The sequence below is a fragment of the Perognathus longimembris genome, chromosome 9 (assembly GCF_023159225.1).
Source record: "Perognathus longimembris pacificus isolate PPM17 chromosome 9, ASM2315922v1, whole genome shotgun sequence".
Taxonomy (NCBI): Eukaryota; Metazoa; Chordata; class Mammalia; order Rodentia; family Heteromyidae; genus Perognathus; species Perognathus longimembris.
Genome location: NC_063169.1, coordinates 43,787,473 through 43,801,683, shown reverse-complemented (window position 1 = coordinate 43,801,683; position 14,211 = coordinate 43,787,473). Strand labels below are relative to the sequence as shown.

Sequence of the window (14,211 nt, the reverse complement as noted above, 5' to 3'; positions counted from 1 at the left end):
AAGTTCATTTATCTTTCTATTTTTGGAGGCCATGAAATTCTCCATTAATTTTTGCTTTGCCTCCACACGCTCTAGAATAATTAACTGAAGAGATTCAAACTTTTCATTTATCATGTTTATCAGTAAACTTTGTAGAATATTTTGAGGGTTTTCTTCTATGTCTTTGATTAACTGCTCTGCTTCCTGCTTGTTCTGAGTGGGAGATAATACTCCATTTTTTGCCATCTTTCTTGTGTTTCTTCTGCCCATTTGGATTGAGAATGCTAATCTACAAGCACCTGTGAACACCGTTTAAGACCCAAAACAGAACTTACCAAGCACTGTTGTGTAAATCTTAGAAGTTCACAATTATATATGGATACCTTTTATAACTGTGTATAAAATTATATTTGATGTTCCTAAAGAGTACAATTTCAATATAACAACCAATCCTGAGCCCTGTGTTCAGTACTTACTTATTTACTGTTACAACCCTATGAGCAATTCTTGTTCTTATATTAAGTACTTTTTGGACTGGCTTTCTCTATGAACCCCTTTGATTCACTCGGAATAAGTAGGGATAGCCTCAATCCAGTAAACAGAAGTCAATGGAATCTGGAGGTCCTAGAAGTAAGTCAGGAGGGTAAGTTAGAGGTAATAAAGAGAATAGAGTAAAATATATGGAGGGGGGTGATGATTTTGGTTTAGTTTCAGTGATGTGGGAATGTGGAGGAGAGGAAAATCAGTAGAAAGAACAAGGTTAAAATGATAGACAATGGAGAGTTAGCAGTAAAGAGTAGAGGTGTTATTCATAGGAAAGTAATTTTCAAAGAAAGAGAACGCAAAGAGAGAAATAAAGAAAAAATACTGGAAAATGGATGCACATAACAGAGAAAATTTATTTAGAAAAAAGAAAAAGGAAAAAAAATCGGGAAAAAAACAACAACAAAAAAGAACTTGATTGAACCAATGGGTAAAAATGGAAAACAAAAACAAACCAATGACGTTTCAGAAATGAAAATATATATTAAAAAAAGAAAGCTTAAAAAACGTTTGAGAAAAAAGAAAGAAAGAAAAAGGAGTCTTCCTTGTTTGGGTGGGCTTTCTCCAGTCTCTGGTTTCCTTGCGATGGTCTGCAGTCTATTCTTCTGATTGGCTGGTTTGACTTGCTTTCAATTTGCAGGGGGTAGATCTGTTCTGACCCTCTTCCCTTGTCAGTGAAATCCTGGGGCTCTGTGGTTCACACAGCTTGCAGGTAAGACTTGGGTGTCCTCTGTAGGTGGTGGACTGAACAGTCTTGGGAACTGTGGCTCCACCTGTCTGCTGTAGGGTCACTGCCTTTAATGCATGGCTTTGAATAGGCTGTGGACTCAGCAGGGCGGGGCACCGCTGGCCTGGTTTACCCAGCTGAGAGTCGATTAACTGGGGGAAGTTCCTCCCTCCTGGGCAGGGTGGCCTTCTGGGTAGAGCAAGGTATGGAATTCAGCTCCTTTTCGGGCTGGGAATTGGGCTTCTAAATGAGACCGTTCTCTGTCTCAGGAACTGTTTGATCTCCCATGTGGCTGTTTTGTGCTGCCGGTAGGGTAGCTGCTCTCCGCTTTTGCTTTTAATTGAGGAATTCTGGCAGTCTGGGCAGGCCACTTCTAGCTGAACCGAGGCCCAGGACAAGCTCCCTCCCCTCCACCCACGGCCTGGGCAGGGGTCGTTTTCCTGGGTGGAGCTGGCTCTCATTGGGCAGTCCCTCTTGTCCTTCTCAAAGATGGCCACTTTGTCCTTGCTTTCCCCAGGCGGGCTTTAGCTCTAATCTGGTCTGACCCTATGCTAGTGTCAAAGATGGCACTTTGCTCTGGCGGTGGGGGAGGAGCTGCTCTGTGGGCGCGAGTGAGAGTGACTTTCGTGGGGGTACTCATTCTTTCTCTGCTATTTTGGCCTGTCCGTGCTCAGCCTACAATCTGTCTGTATAACGCCGTCTGGAGGATTTCTCCCCAGTCTCCATTGAGAGCTTTAGCTGCAAGGAGTATGGGGCGGGCACTGTGCCGGCGCCGGCACCGGCGTGGTGGTGGGTCGCCGCCCGGAGCTCAAATTTGTGTTTTCTGGCCAGCAAAATCAATTTTTCCTTCCGGGCCAGAATCCCTGTACTATTATAACTTACTTTTGCTATCTTTCTAGGGGTAAAAGTTTCTGCGGGATGGGAAAACTGTAATGTCGGAGGGAGCTCAGCTAGGGCTTTGCTGCTCCTCCGTCGTCTTCTTGGAACTGGCCCTGAATTCTATTTCTAAATGAAGAAAATCAATCTAAAAAGTATACATAGAGTGTAATTTCAGCTATATAACATTCTGAATAATGCAGAACAATGGAAAAATAAAAATGCAGTTATTAACCAGGAGTTTGGAAAGAAGGATAAATAGGGAACACAGAGGTTTTTAGAACAGTGAAACTATTAGGTTTGATACTATAATGGTGGATATGTATCATACTGTAGTTGTTAAAAATCCACAAAAAGTGAACTTATGTTTGAACTGCAGACTTAAAAAAAATTAATGTATGTTAGTAGTATAGCAGGTTTCATTGCAGTGATTTTATAGATACACAGTACACCATTAAGTTTGGTTGATCATAATATCAGTATTGCTTCATGGATTCTAACACATGGATAACACTCATGAGTGAAATTGATAGTGCAAGTAGTGGTATGTGTAGAGGAATGAATCATACGTTATACCCCAATGAGACAGTACCTTGGAGGAGGTAGGATATAAATAACTGACATTTATTTCTCACAGTTTTCAAAACTGGCAGTCCTAGATCCAGCCATCAGTATGGTCCAGTTCTGGTGGGGTCCTCTTCCAGAAGTAGATTGATGTCTTCTTGCTCCTCCCTACAGCTCAGAGAGAACAAAGGAATTCTCTTGGGCTCCTTATATTTCTCCAAGGGCACTATTTTTTTTTCCAATTTCACTCCTAATCCTAATTACTTCTGCAAAGTCTCATTTTCTAATTCCTTTATGTTTGGGGTTATATATGCGGTTTAGAGAAACAATCAGCCTCTATTAGAAGGAGTAGCAGATACTCTGTACGTTGTGTTCCAAGTTAGCATAAAACTTGATTTACTCTAAAAGGAAGCCTTAATTTTAACAAATATGCATGAATATCTCTTAGAATTATTCCAGAAACTTGGGCTGGGGATATGGCCTAGTGGCAAGGTGCTTGTCTCGTATACCTGAGGCCCTGGGTTCAATTCCCCAGCACCACATATATAGAAAATGGCCAGAAGTGGCACTGTGGCTCAAGTGGCAGAGTGCTAGCCTTGAGCGGGAAGAAGCCAGGGACAGTGCTCAGGCCCTGAGTCCAAGCCCCAGGACTGGCCAAAAAAAAAAAAAAAAAAAAAAAAATATTCCAGAAATACTATATTTCTTACCAGAAAGAACAAAATAATTTATAAAAAGCCTATACTTAATTTTGTTACATTTATTATTTTAAGTTAACATCTTACTTACATTGAATTACCTTTCATAAAACATTTGTTTTCCATTGTCTCATAAAAGAAGTTTCATTGAACACTTAGATTGTAATGAGAATGGCTTCCAAGACTCCACTTAAAGGTGTTGGAGGATTTCAAATTAATAAATAATACTCAAAAGACAACATTAAAAAAACTGTAACACATATAATTAAATGAGATAACCTACATGATTAGATGACTGTCTACGATTTTCTAAAGCCATTGTTATATGTATATAAAAATATGTGTATGAAATTACTAAACTTTGGAAATGAAATTAGAGTTTTTTAGAAAATAGAAAGTAAAATCCTGGATAAATCTCAGTTTGAAATATAATTTTCTACTGATGTTCAAGAGAAACATGGAATCTTGATTATTTCATTTTACTCAGTGTATTGGTCAGATTGCAAGTAGAAAACTGGAAAATTCACCATGAAAGATGTTTATCATGATGAAACAATTTTCATGTCAAGGTCTGAGAATTTTTCCTGATTTAATGTGGTCAGCACAAAATTTGGCATATTTATTGGTATACACAGGAGGTTGCTACTGAGTCCCTAGTGTATCCACACAACAGAATCCCTGTTTTGCAAGCAGAACTCACAAGGCCATAGTAAGGTGACATTTGTGCAGAACATTAACAGCAATTGGCCATATCAATATGCTCACTGTTGACTTTTTCCACTGTTGACCTTTTAGAGACTATCTCTGATGCCATTTTTTTTTTTTTTTTTTTTTTGGGGGGCCAGTCCTGGGGCTTGGACTCAGGGCCTGAGCACTGTCCCTGGCTTCTTCCCGCTCAAGGCTAGCACTCTGCCACTTGAGCCACAGCGCCACTTCTGGCCATTTTCTGTATATGTGTTGCTGGGGAATCGAACCTAGGGCCTGGTGTATACGAGGCAAGCACTCTTGCCACTAGGCCATATCCCCAGCCCCTCTCTGATGCCATTTTATAACCCGTTCTTCCCTAGAGCCATGGTGCAGCAGAGTAGGCCTAGCATTTTCACCTGATCCCCTAGATTGAAAATTCCCACCGCTATTTACTAGTCGTGTTCCTGAGAAAATGTACACTCCTGTGATCTTTTAGGTTTGGCTACTATGACCATCCATTCTCATTGGACATAGTGAAGTGAAGATCATATAAAAAACATGCAAATCCATATAATTTAATGGTTTATCAACATCTTTGAATACAAAAACAACGAAGATCTGTCCCTCCGTTTCTTTCTTTATTTCAAATATGGAAACTTTGACAACTTAGCCTATGGACTATATGAATTTTCTATGTGGAGAAATATCTATGTGAGGAAAAATTTTATGCAAAGACAATTTGGCTGACTGTTACCTTTGAAAAACATGTTTTTTGGTAGTATATTGAGTGTTCAGTAGTTAACTCTGTCTTTCTGTGTCAATTCACAAACAATGAAATAGAAGTTAAAATTATGTATGTGTACTTCCTCCTCAAATACATATTCTAAATATATGTTATATTATTACACATTGCTAATCTTTCTGAAAAAGCTTGGCATGAACTCGACTATGTCATACTCAAAAATTCTGATTAGCATTCTGATTATTAAAATGTAACCACCACCAGCCTACTACCTTCTAAAGCATGTATTAAATATTAAGACAAACATCCAATCTGTTATAATTAAATAAATTAAAAACATCCCAGTATCACCTCAGGAAATGAATGGACAGATTATGAAACAACTTTAACATCTGATGATAAGTAATAAACACAGTTGATATATGTGGAAAAGTATGAGCTATCACTGAGTTTAAATACTTGCCTGATTCTTTAAAAATTTTCCTTCAATGAGAATATAAATTCACGTGTGTTACCTTAGTAACATTCACTATGCTAATTTAAAAATCATCCTTCAGATACCTCATCATTCCTATTATTACCTCTTGGAAAAAGGTAAATAAATTCAGAGTTTTAAGTAATACTTCTGAGTACTTCCATTCAGTGAGCTGGTCAAAAAGACTATGAATCTGGTTGTTTGCACAGTCAGCAGAGATTTATTTCCTGGTACTGCTGTAGTCCTTTAAACCTAACTTCAGTTTCTTTTTCAGGCTAGTTATACTTTATACAGACATCAAACCACAATACTCAACAACAATATTTAATAACCTGAGAAGACACCACTACCAGTAAACCAATACTGACCTGGGTCATTCAGAGGAATGAATAATAAATAAGAGCTAGATCACTGCATCATTTATTATGACTAGTCCCACAAAGTACAGTTGAATTTTCATCAAGCAGTGTTGAAAATCTTGTAATATTTTTGGAAAACAATTCTAATGATAGCATCCTCATACACGACATTCTATCATTTTAGTTTTTTATTGTTTTTATGGGCCTAGCGTTCTTGTTGTTATTGTTTCAATTCATGTAGAAGGAAAACTACTACCATGTGTTCATTTTATATATAATTAAGGAAAATTACTTACAGAAAAATCAAAAGCTTGTCTTTAATATACTTTTCTTAGGTATATTTACATTCTTAATTTACAAAATATTAATTTCTGGACTTGTTACAAGACATATATCATCATCATCGTTATTATTAGTAGTTGTAGTAGTAGTAGTTCCTGTCCTGGGATTTGAACTCATGGCCTGGGAACTGTTCCAGAGCTTATTTTTGCTCAAAATTAATGCTCTACCACTTGAGTCTAAGCTCCAGGTCTGGCTTTTTTGGTAGTTTGTTGGAGATAAGAGTCTCATGTAGTTTCCTACTTGAGTTGGTTTCAAATTGTGATCCTCAGATCTCAGTCTCCAAAATAGCTAGGAATATGGGCATGAGCCACTGGCTTCCAGCCCAATGTGAATAATTATAATCTTGTAAGTTACTTAATACTTACATTTTATATCTAATTGACACATCTTCTTGTAGTGGAAATGTCTAAATATCTGAGACCAAGAAAACATATGAAATTGATGGTTATTATTACCAATATATGATGCATAAATAATGTAATGTTATATAAGACTGAATTTGAAACAGGTACAAAGGTGTAACTGAAGATATTTGTTTCACTTTTCTGTTTATTTTCTTTTCAAATAATATTAAGGAAACCAATTTTGTCATTGTCATTTATTTTAGTTTTGTATAATTATTTGATAATTCAAAGATACCCATGCAAAATAAGCATTAACATTTATCTGAGAACATGTGCAACACTGTTTTATGTTTGCATTAATAGTTTCCACTGAATTGCTTTGTTTCTGTAATGCCTTTATATAAATGGTCCTTCATGTGATTTGCTAATTGATTTCTGGACATATATTGTTTTCTGGACATATAAAACTTAATACATTCCAAACAAAGATGATTCCTCCCTTCTATGATCTCATTTCTGGCATTTCATAACTCAGCTGATGGCAGATTGTCCTACTATATACCAATGAAAACTTCCCTGCTCCATTTTCAGTTTCGCAAAATTACTCTACAATTGGCACCCAATTATACAGTTAAAGTGACATTTCCTGACTATTAGAATTCTTTTCAACTTTCGAGTCTGAACCCCAATATTATATTCTCAGGTAAGACCTTATATATTCTAACATCAAATTAATATAATCTTTCTCAATTGTTCATATGATCAAATATCTTCTTAAGTCCTTTTTCATCTTTCCTCCCCCCACACACATATATGAACGATGTAAACCAACAGCTTCATTCCGCTTCATTCACAATTTGAAGGTGATGAATTCAGGAAAGATAAACTAGACACTTATCACGGGTATTCTTTATGATCATAACCACATAAGAGATTGGACAGCAGTCATGTGGAATCGCCATCTAGTGAATTTCCAAGGTGGTTTACTCAAATGATGGGTAGTTGACACTAGCTGTTTGATGAGAGTCAAACTTGGTCGGGAACAGCCTCCATGTAGTCTCTCCAACATGGCGGAGTACATTGAATGTCTTACACCACAGCAGAGGCAATGTCACTAAAATGGCTGGTGGACATGGCACGATGTATTCTGACTGCAACTGAGCAGTCACCTGGCATCACTTGAACCGTGTTGGCTCCAAATATTGCACTATTATAACAACTGCTAAACCAAGGTCTTCCCACCAAACTCTCCACATCCTCTCCCTGATGTTTTAAAGTATGTCTTCTTCCTGCTTCATCTCATTGAGGTAACTCCCAACCTCTCTCTCTCTCTGTCTCTCTCTCTCTATCTTGCTGTCTCTGTCTCTCTCTCTCCCATCCTGGGGCTTGAACTTAGGGTCTAGGCTTTAACCCTGAGCTTCTTTCAGTCAAAACTAGCATACTACCGCTTTAGTCCTAATGCCACTTCCAGTTTGTTGTTTTTGTTTTCTAAGTAGTCGTTTGGAGATATGAATTTCACAGACTTTCCTGCCTGGGCTGGCTTCAAATCGTGATTCTCAGGTCTCAGAACCTTACATTTCATCTTTCTAATTAGGATTACAAGAGTGAGCCAGAAAGATTTAAAGGCACAGTCTTGAGGAGTGGACTTCAAGAAATAAGGAGCCAAGCACCATTATTCAGCGATGGGAGCTAGCGTCTTTGTGGTTGAGCTCAAAGAAATACTAAAGTGCCAGATACCTCATTTAATGAAAAGCAGGAATTATAGCAGAACTCCCATATCTCATAGTGATGTGAGAACGGAATGATAAGCAGTAGTGAGCTCTGTGTGGTACATAACAAGTAGACAGTGCTAACTATTATTTATCATTGCCTGTGGCATTTTATTTGTACCAATTTTGATTCTGTCATAATCTGTCCCTTGTGATGGCCTTATTTATTATCTTCTCCATTTTATCACTATCTGTAGTTTATCTCAGGAGACATCTGTATCTCGAATATCAACTCAGAGGCCCCTCTGTTTCTTAAAGCTTCAGTAAACAAAACAAGTAAAAAAACTTGCAATTTTTATTCCTTACAACTTTCCCTTCTCGTGATCTTTCTTTCAGAAATTAAAAAAGAAAAATCGGTGAAGACTTCTCCTGTGAAAGATAAAGGTAAGAAGAAAAATTTAACATCATATTGCGAATTCATTACTGGAAACATCTGTCTGTCTCCCATGTACATTTGTCACAATCCTTGCACATGTACAAAATGCAACACAAAAGCTTCATATTTTTAAAAACTAATATTTATATACTTATCCCTCAAATATACAAGTATGAAACAGAGAAATAGGATACAGACTAGTACTAAAAAAAATGAACAATTAGCCTTGTGATGGTGACTCACATCTACAATCTTAAATACTCAGGTGACTGCATTTGTGGACCATGGTAAGAAGCCAGCCTTAGAAAGAGAAGCCATCTGACTCTTATCTACTGTTAACTAGCAAAAGGCCAGAAATTGAGCTGTGAGCTGAGTGGTAGAGGACAAGCCTTGAACAAAAATATTCAGGGACAGTGCCCGTCCCTGAGTTAAAGCCCCATGTAGGCACACACACACACACACACACACACACACACACACACACACACAGACACTCTATTTGATACTAACATTTACAATATAGTCACTTTACAATTTTACCATATGTGATGAATACATTAATATTTATTATAGTCACCTTCTGTGCAATACCTTACTTTACCCAACTGAAACTTTGTAGCTATTGGTTACTATTCTTATCTTCCTTTTACCCACCCCTCCTTTAGCTTCTGGTAACCATTATTCTGCTCTTTCCTCATAAATTTATAAATCTACATTACATGGATTAGTGAGTCGTGGTTTTGGGTTTTTTTTGTGTGTGCCTTACTTGTTTGGCTCAGAATAGTACTGCTAGAATGCATCTGTATTTACCAGTGCCCCAGTCACATTCTCTTCATTCCTACCCCAAATCAGAAAGTGAGAAGAGAAAGAATCTAGAAGGATAGATCTTTTCCTTTTATATTTTCCTTTCACACTAAAGGTTATTTTTATCTGAAAGGAGATGTTGAGCTTTAATGTCAAATAGCAAATCTGGTAGAGAGCTCTACTGAAGCTGATAGAAATTCTTTTCAACTTATTCCAACTAGAGACTACTTCCTTTTTAGCTTTGTGAGAGTTTGTAGGTAAAATTGAATCATAAATGAAGTTAGTCCTCCGAATTTATTTTAGTTGTAATTTCGGAGTTTCCTTAATTTGAGTCCAAGGATTCAACTATCACATTCAGTGCAGTGTTTGAGGGGTGTGTGTGTGTGTGTGTGTGTGTGTGTGTGTGTGTGTGTGTGTGTGTGCTGATTAAATAGTTTGTGGATAATTCTAGATGCTGAAATCATGTTTTTCTAAAATAAATAACTTCCGATCCATTCAAATGCTCATTACCTTATATAAATAAATAATAGCTTGCTAAATATTACCAGTAAAATGCTGTTCATATTCTATATTTTTATTTCTTTGTCTCTGGTGATAACCTATATTATTTTGTTTTATCAAAAAAATTACCTTATGATTTCCACCTAGATTCAGGCTACTAATATCTCATGACTTATGCAGGTTTTCTGAAAGCTCTACATCATGGCTTCAAAATAATGTTCATTGTCTCTTTCCAGAAATCATTAAGGGGAAAGAGGTGAAGGTCCCACCTTCCTTAAAGGAAAAAGGTAATATTGTCTAATAAAGTCTGAATCTATATTTCTGTATGTTACATATTCAGGTATTTGCAAAAATGTAATACATTATTTCTTACATTTTCAAAAGTACATTTTCCAGGTCTTCTCATTTCTTCTTGTTTCCTGCGCAAACTGGGTTCCTCAGACATAGCTTCACACTTGCTAGGCAGGTACTCTACCACCCAAGCTGCACCCTAGTTATTGACAGTTATTTTGGAGATAGAGACTAATTGACTTCTGCCTGTCCTGGTTTTGGACATGATCTTTTGGATCTCATCAACCTCCTGAGTTGCTAGGATTATAGGAGTGAATCATCAGCATAGCCTGCCTTGGTATCTTCTCACCATCTTCATTGGTACAGTGAAGTGAAGAAATGATCATTATGTTAGAAATACTCAAAAAAGATCTATAAATCATTTGCTATTCTGAATCCATGGGTTTGCTGCAGATGGTAGGAATTCATATTTTATAAATAGCCAAAGGAAAATCTCAAGTATAGTTATGAAACAAATATTTAAGATAAAATGAAAGAACCAAACTTTGTGAACGTATGCTTTCCTGAAAGGTCAAATATAATACAATTACAAACAAAAGCTACTGGTAGGAGGCGCTAAGAGATTTGTTTAAAGTCTAACCCTCTTATTTTATATATGAATAAAACCTGATAAAACTGAAATATTTTTCATCATTTATAGTTGGTAGCAGAGGCAGCTTTAGAACTATGATCTCCTAAATCAAACACTGGGGTCCTTCTAATCAGCCATGTGGCATCTTCTGTCTTCCCAATGCAATGTGTGAAGCTTGGAAATGGATTTTGATGTGCAACATGTCTTATGATGAAGTATAAGAGATAAACATGCTAACTCCAATGAAACACATTTGGTTTTGCCTTATTCCAGTGTTGTTTTCTGTTGACAAGACTTTGGCCTGAGAATTCTCTGATGTTTCTTGATGTCAGAATGAAGTTTATAAACTTTCCATGTTACAAAGATAAAACATGAAACACATCAACTATGTAGGAATTTTAGAAACAGATTATTTCTCCCTTAACTTCTTGGAAAGAGGTCCTGGTTAAACTATTTAACTTTCCATGAGGACTTAAAAGTACACATTTCTGGATAATGCCATATTTTTGTGTTTTTTTATGCTTTTTGTTTTATGTTTTTTGTGTTTTTTAAAAAAGAAATAGTCATCTACTGAATTTATATGAAGGTGTTGTTGTTGGGCAAGATAGAAAAAAGCAGGAGGGAAAACTGCTAGAAGAATGAGTGAAAAATGAGGATGCATGGTGAGCCCCCATTAGTGTGTGTAGCAATGTATAAAAGCACTACTGGTGAGCAGTGGTTTTATAGCTTTGCAATTAATATCAAATTAAGCCAAACTGCAATTTATTGAGAAATAACAGACAACATGTTTCTCAGCGCGCGCACACACACACACACACGACATTTTCTTCTAAAATATTTACATAAATAAGTCTTCTAACCTATTGAGGCATATTGGTTTGTAATACCAAGCCTATCTTGTTTTTTAATCATCTTCTAATACTTTAGTCAATTTTGATGCTATGCACAAGTTTATTATTGTGGGATAATTAGGTACTAAGTTACAATAGTATTCATACATGCTATGTTCAGTTCCTAATAGGCAACTAAATATCGCTACATTTTGTTATGAAAAAGGTGAATTAATGTTCAACTTGAAGGAAATTATCCTGAATTTCCCTTCACAGCAATTAATTTTAGACAAATTGTAGATTGCTTTACCACTATCAATTATCCTGGATATTTATAAAACACCACAAAGTGGAAAAGGTTTTGTACCATTTAAAATACATTAACCACAATCAAATAAATCTAAGACATAATATAAGATGAGGAACAGAGAGGGAGGGAGAGTATGCATTTCACTTTTCTATTAAGTAAGCTCAGTTTTTCTTCATTTCAGGCTTGACCACTAGCGACATCTACTCTAGAATCATCTCTTTCCTTCTATACTTCAGGTTATCTTCTTCTTCAATACCTAAATTAAAGATAACATGTAGATGGATACATCTTAAAAAACAGTGTTATGTGCAATTAATAAGAAAATGTATAATTGGATTGAAAACAAAATAGAAAACAAGGTAGTAGGCCATGTGGAAGCTACATAATGCTTGTGTTTTAATAGAACTGCTATGCAGGAGTGGGGATCCCCATGTAGTAAAAAATAAATAAATAAACAAACAGTAGTCACTAGAATAAGCCTAGATTTTGATAAAGTCTCGCTACAATTAACCAGATTCAAAGGGAGCCTCTTCCCACCAAATATAAAAAAAGAAGATAAAAGAGTTGCTAGCCAGAATTTCTCTGGGGCTTCAGTTTGTAAGATACTGTAGACTAAACTGTAACCTCTCTGTACATTACATTGACAATAAATAAATAAAATAAAATTAAGCAAAAAGATACTATAGACACAGGAAATAGGAGAGACTCAGCCTATGGAAATTTATCTGTTGGAATGACTTGTTCAGGAATCATCCTACAAACATTGTGTGATCCAACGTAAACACTGGACTCAATGTCCAGAGTAAGACTGAGTCCAAATGCAGAAAGTGCCCAGCCACAATTGAAAGGGGAAAGAAGAAATTTAAACACACACAATCACACACACAAATAAAGCAGTAGCAACCACAATAATAGAATTTTCAGGATGCACCACAATATCCAAATCCAAATCAAATTGAAAAACAAAGTTTTATGATAGATACTCAGAATGTTTGGTGTTGTTTGGAATCCCGTGGTCTTTGAGGCAGGTACTGGTTTCTTCAATACAGAGTTTCAAGGTTGTGTCTTGCAGTATACTCTGAGAGGAAAGGAGCATGAAGCATGTGTGGCAGGTGACTATGTCATGCCAGAGGCTCCTGAAAAGTTTCCTGCAAGCAATTGTAGGAGATGAAAAGGGAAAATAGACCATGCCAGGTGCTTTTTTTTTTCCTATGTGCAGTGCTATATAAACTTGAAGATGATTATAAACACATGAATAAAGTGAGAAGTTGTGTATATTGAGGCAATAAGATAAATTATAGAAGATGTGGTAATGACAAGTAAGTTCAGCATTAAAGAAAACATTTTCAATAAATTTAACGTACCTCCAAATCAAATGCTTGAATATACACAACTTGATAACTATATATGAATTTACATTACGTTACACACGTGTTTATGCATAAATAAGCTTAACATTTAGACCAAGAATTTCTTAGAAATATTAACAAATAATCAGTAATTGAGGGATTTTGATACACTTGGATCATAAAATTATAAATACAAATGTTAGTAAGGATATTTTGAAGAGCTTAATGAATTGCACAAAACTGTAGTCAAAGTGGTTATAGAAAGAGAGAAAAAGAAAGAGAGATACAAAGAGAAAATATGGTTCATGGAATCAGGTGTAAAATTTAGATGGAACACAAAGTATCTGAACATTTTAAATGGCCACACCTTACTAAAAACAGAACTTTTGAGTGAAAGAAAACAACATTATTCTCAAAATTGCATTAAGTTGCTTTAATGACAGTTCTTTGTTCACAAATGGTTTCAGATAACAAAAGAAATGCGAGTTTATTGAAGTGGTTTTATAAGTATAATGCAATCATAATGTCAAAGCAAAATTGCAAAAACAGTTAAGTCTGCAAGGACTATTTTACTTAACACTGTTGCAATAGGGAAAGATTTTTGCTTCAAGGAAGAGTCAGAATTAACTTCATGGTATCTAAATGTCAATAATTTTTAATCGATGGAGTGTGCGACTGTTGAAACAGTACAGAGAGTATGCAGGAGGTAGACAATCAATGTGGTTAGACCCTCTGTGCTTGCTAATTGGTATTTATCAAAGTTATAACATTACCTCCTTATACTGAGATGGCAAGATAGAGACTCCAACTATATATATATATTTTTTTTTTTGAGAAAACAGTCATTCTAAGGTCCTTTAAAAAGACTTTACTGCGTTACAAAGTTGGCAAAAAGCCAAGGAAATATTTATGGAAATTGGAAGAAGCAGGCAAAGAATTTGTGACAACCACTTTGCTAAGGTATGTTTCTAAGAAAAAAAAGCCCTTATAGTTAGGAACAAGTCAAAAGTTTAGTTA

At 36.0% G+C, this 14,211-nt stretch overlaps 1 protein-coding gene across 1 annotated transcript in view; it reads left to right on the top strand.

Moving 5' to 3' along the window:
* The window catches only part of Trdn (triadin), a 296,113-nt gene that overhangs the window by 221,946 nt on the left and 59,956 nt on the right, over positions 1–14,211 (top strand). The window contains exons 22-23 of the mRNA XM_048354014.1: positions 8,439–8,486; positions 10,020–10,070. Of these exons, the coding sequence (XP_048209971.1) occupies positions 8,439–8,486; positions 10,020–10,070 (99 nt within the window). The remainder of the gene's footprint in view (positions 1–8,438; positions 8,487–10,019; positions 10,071–14,211) is intronic.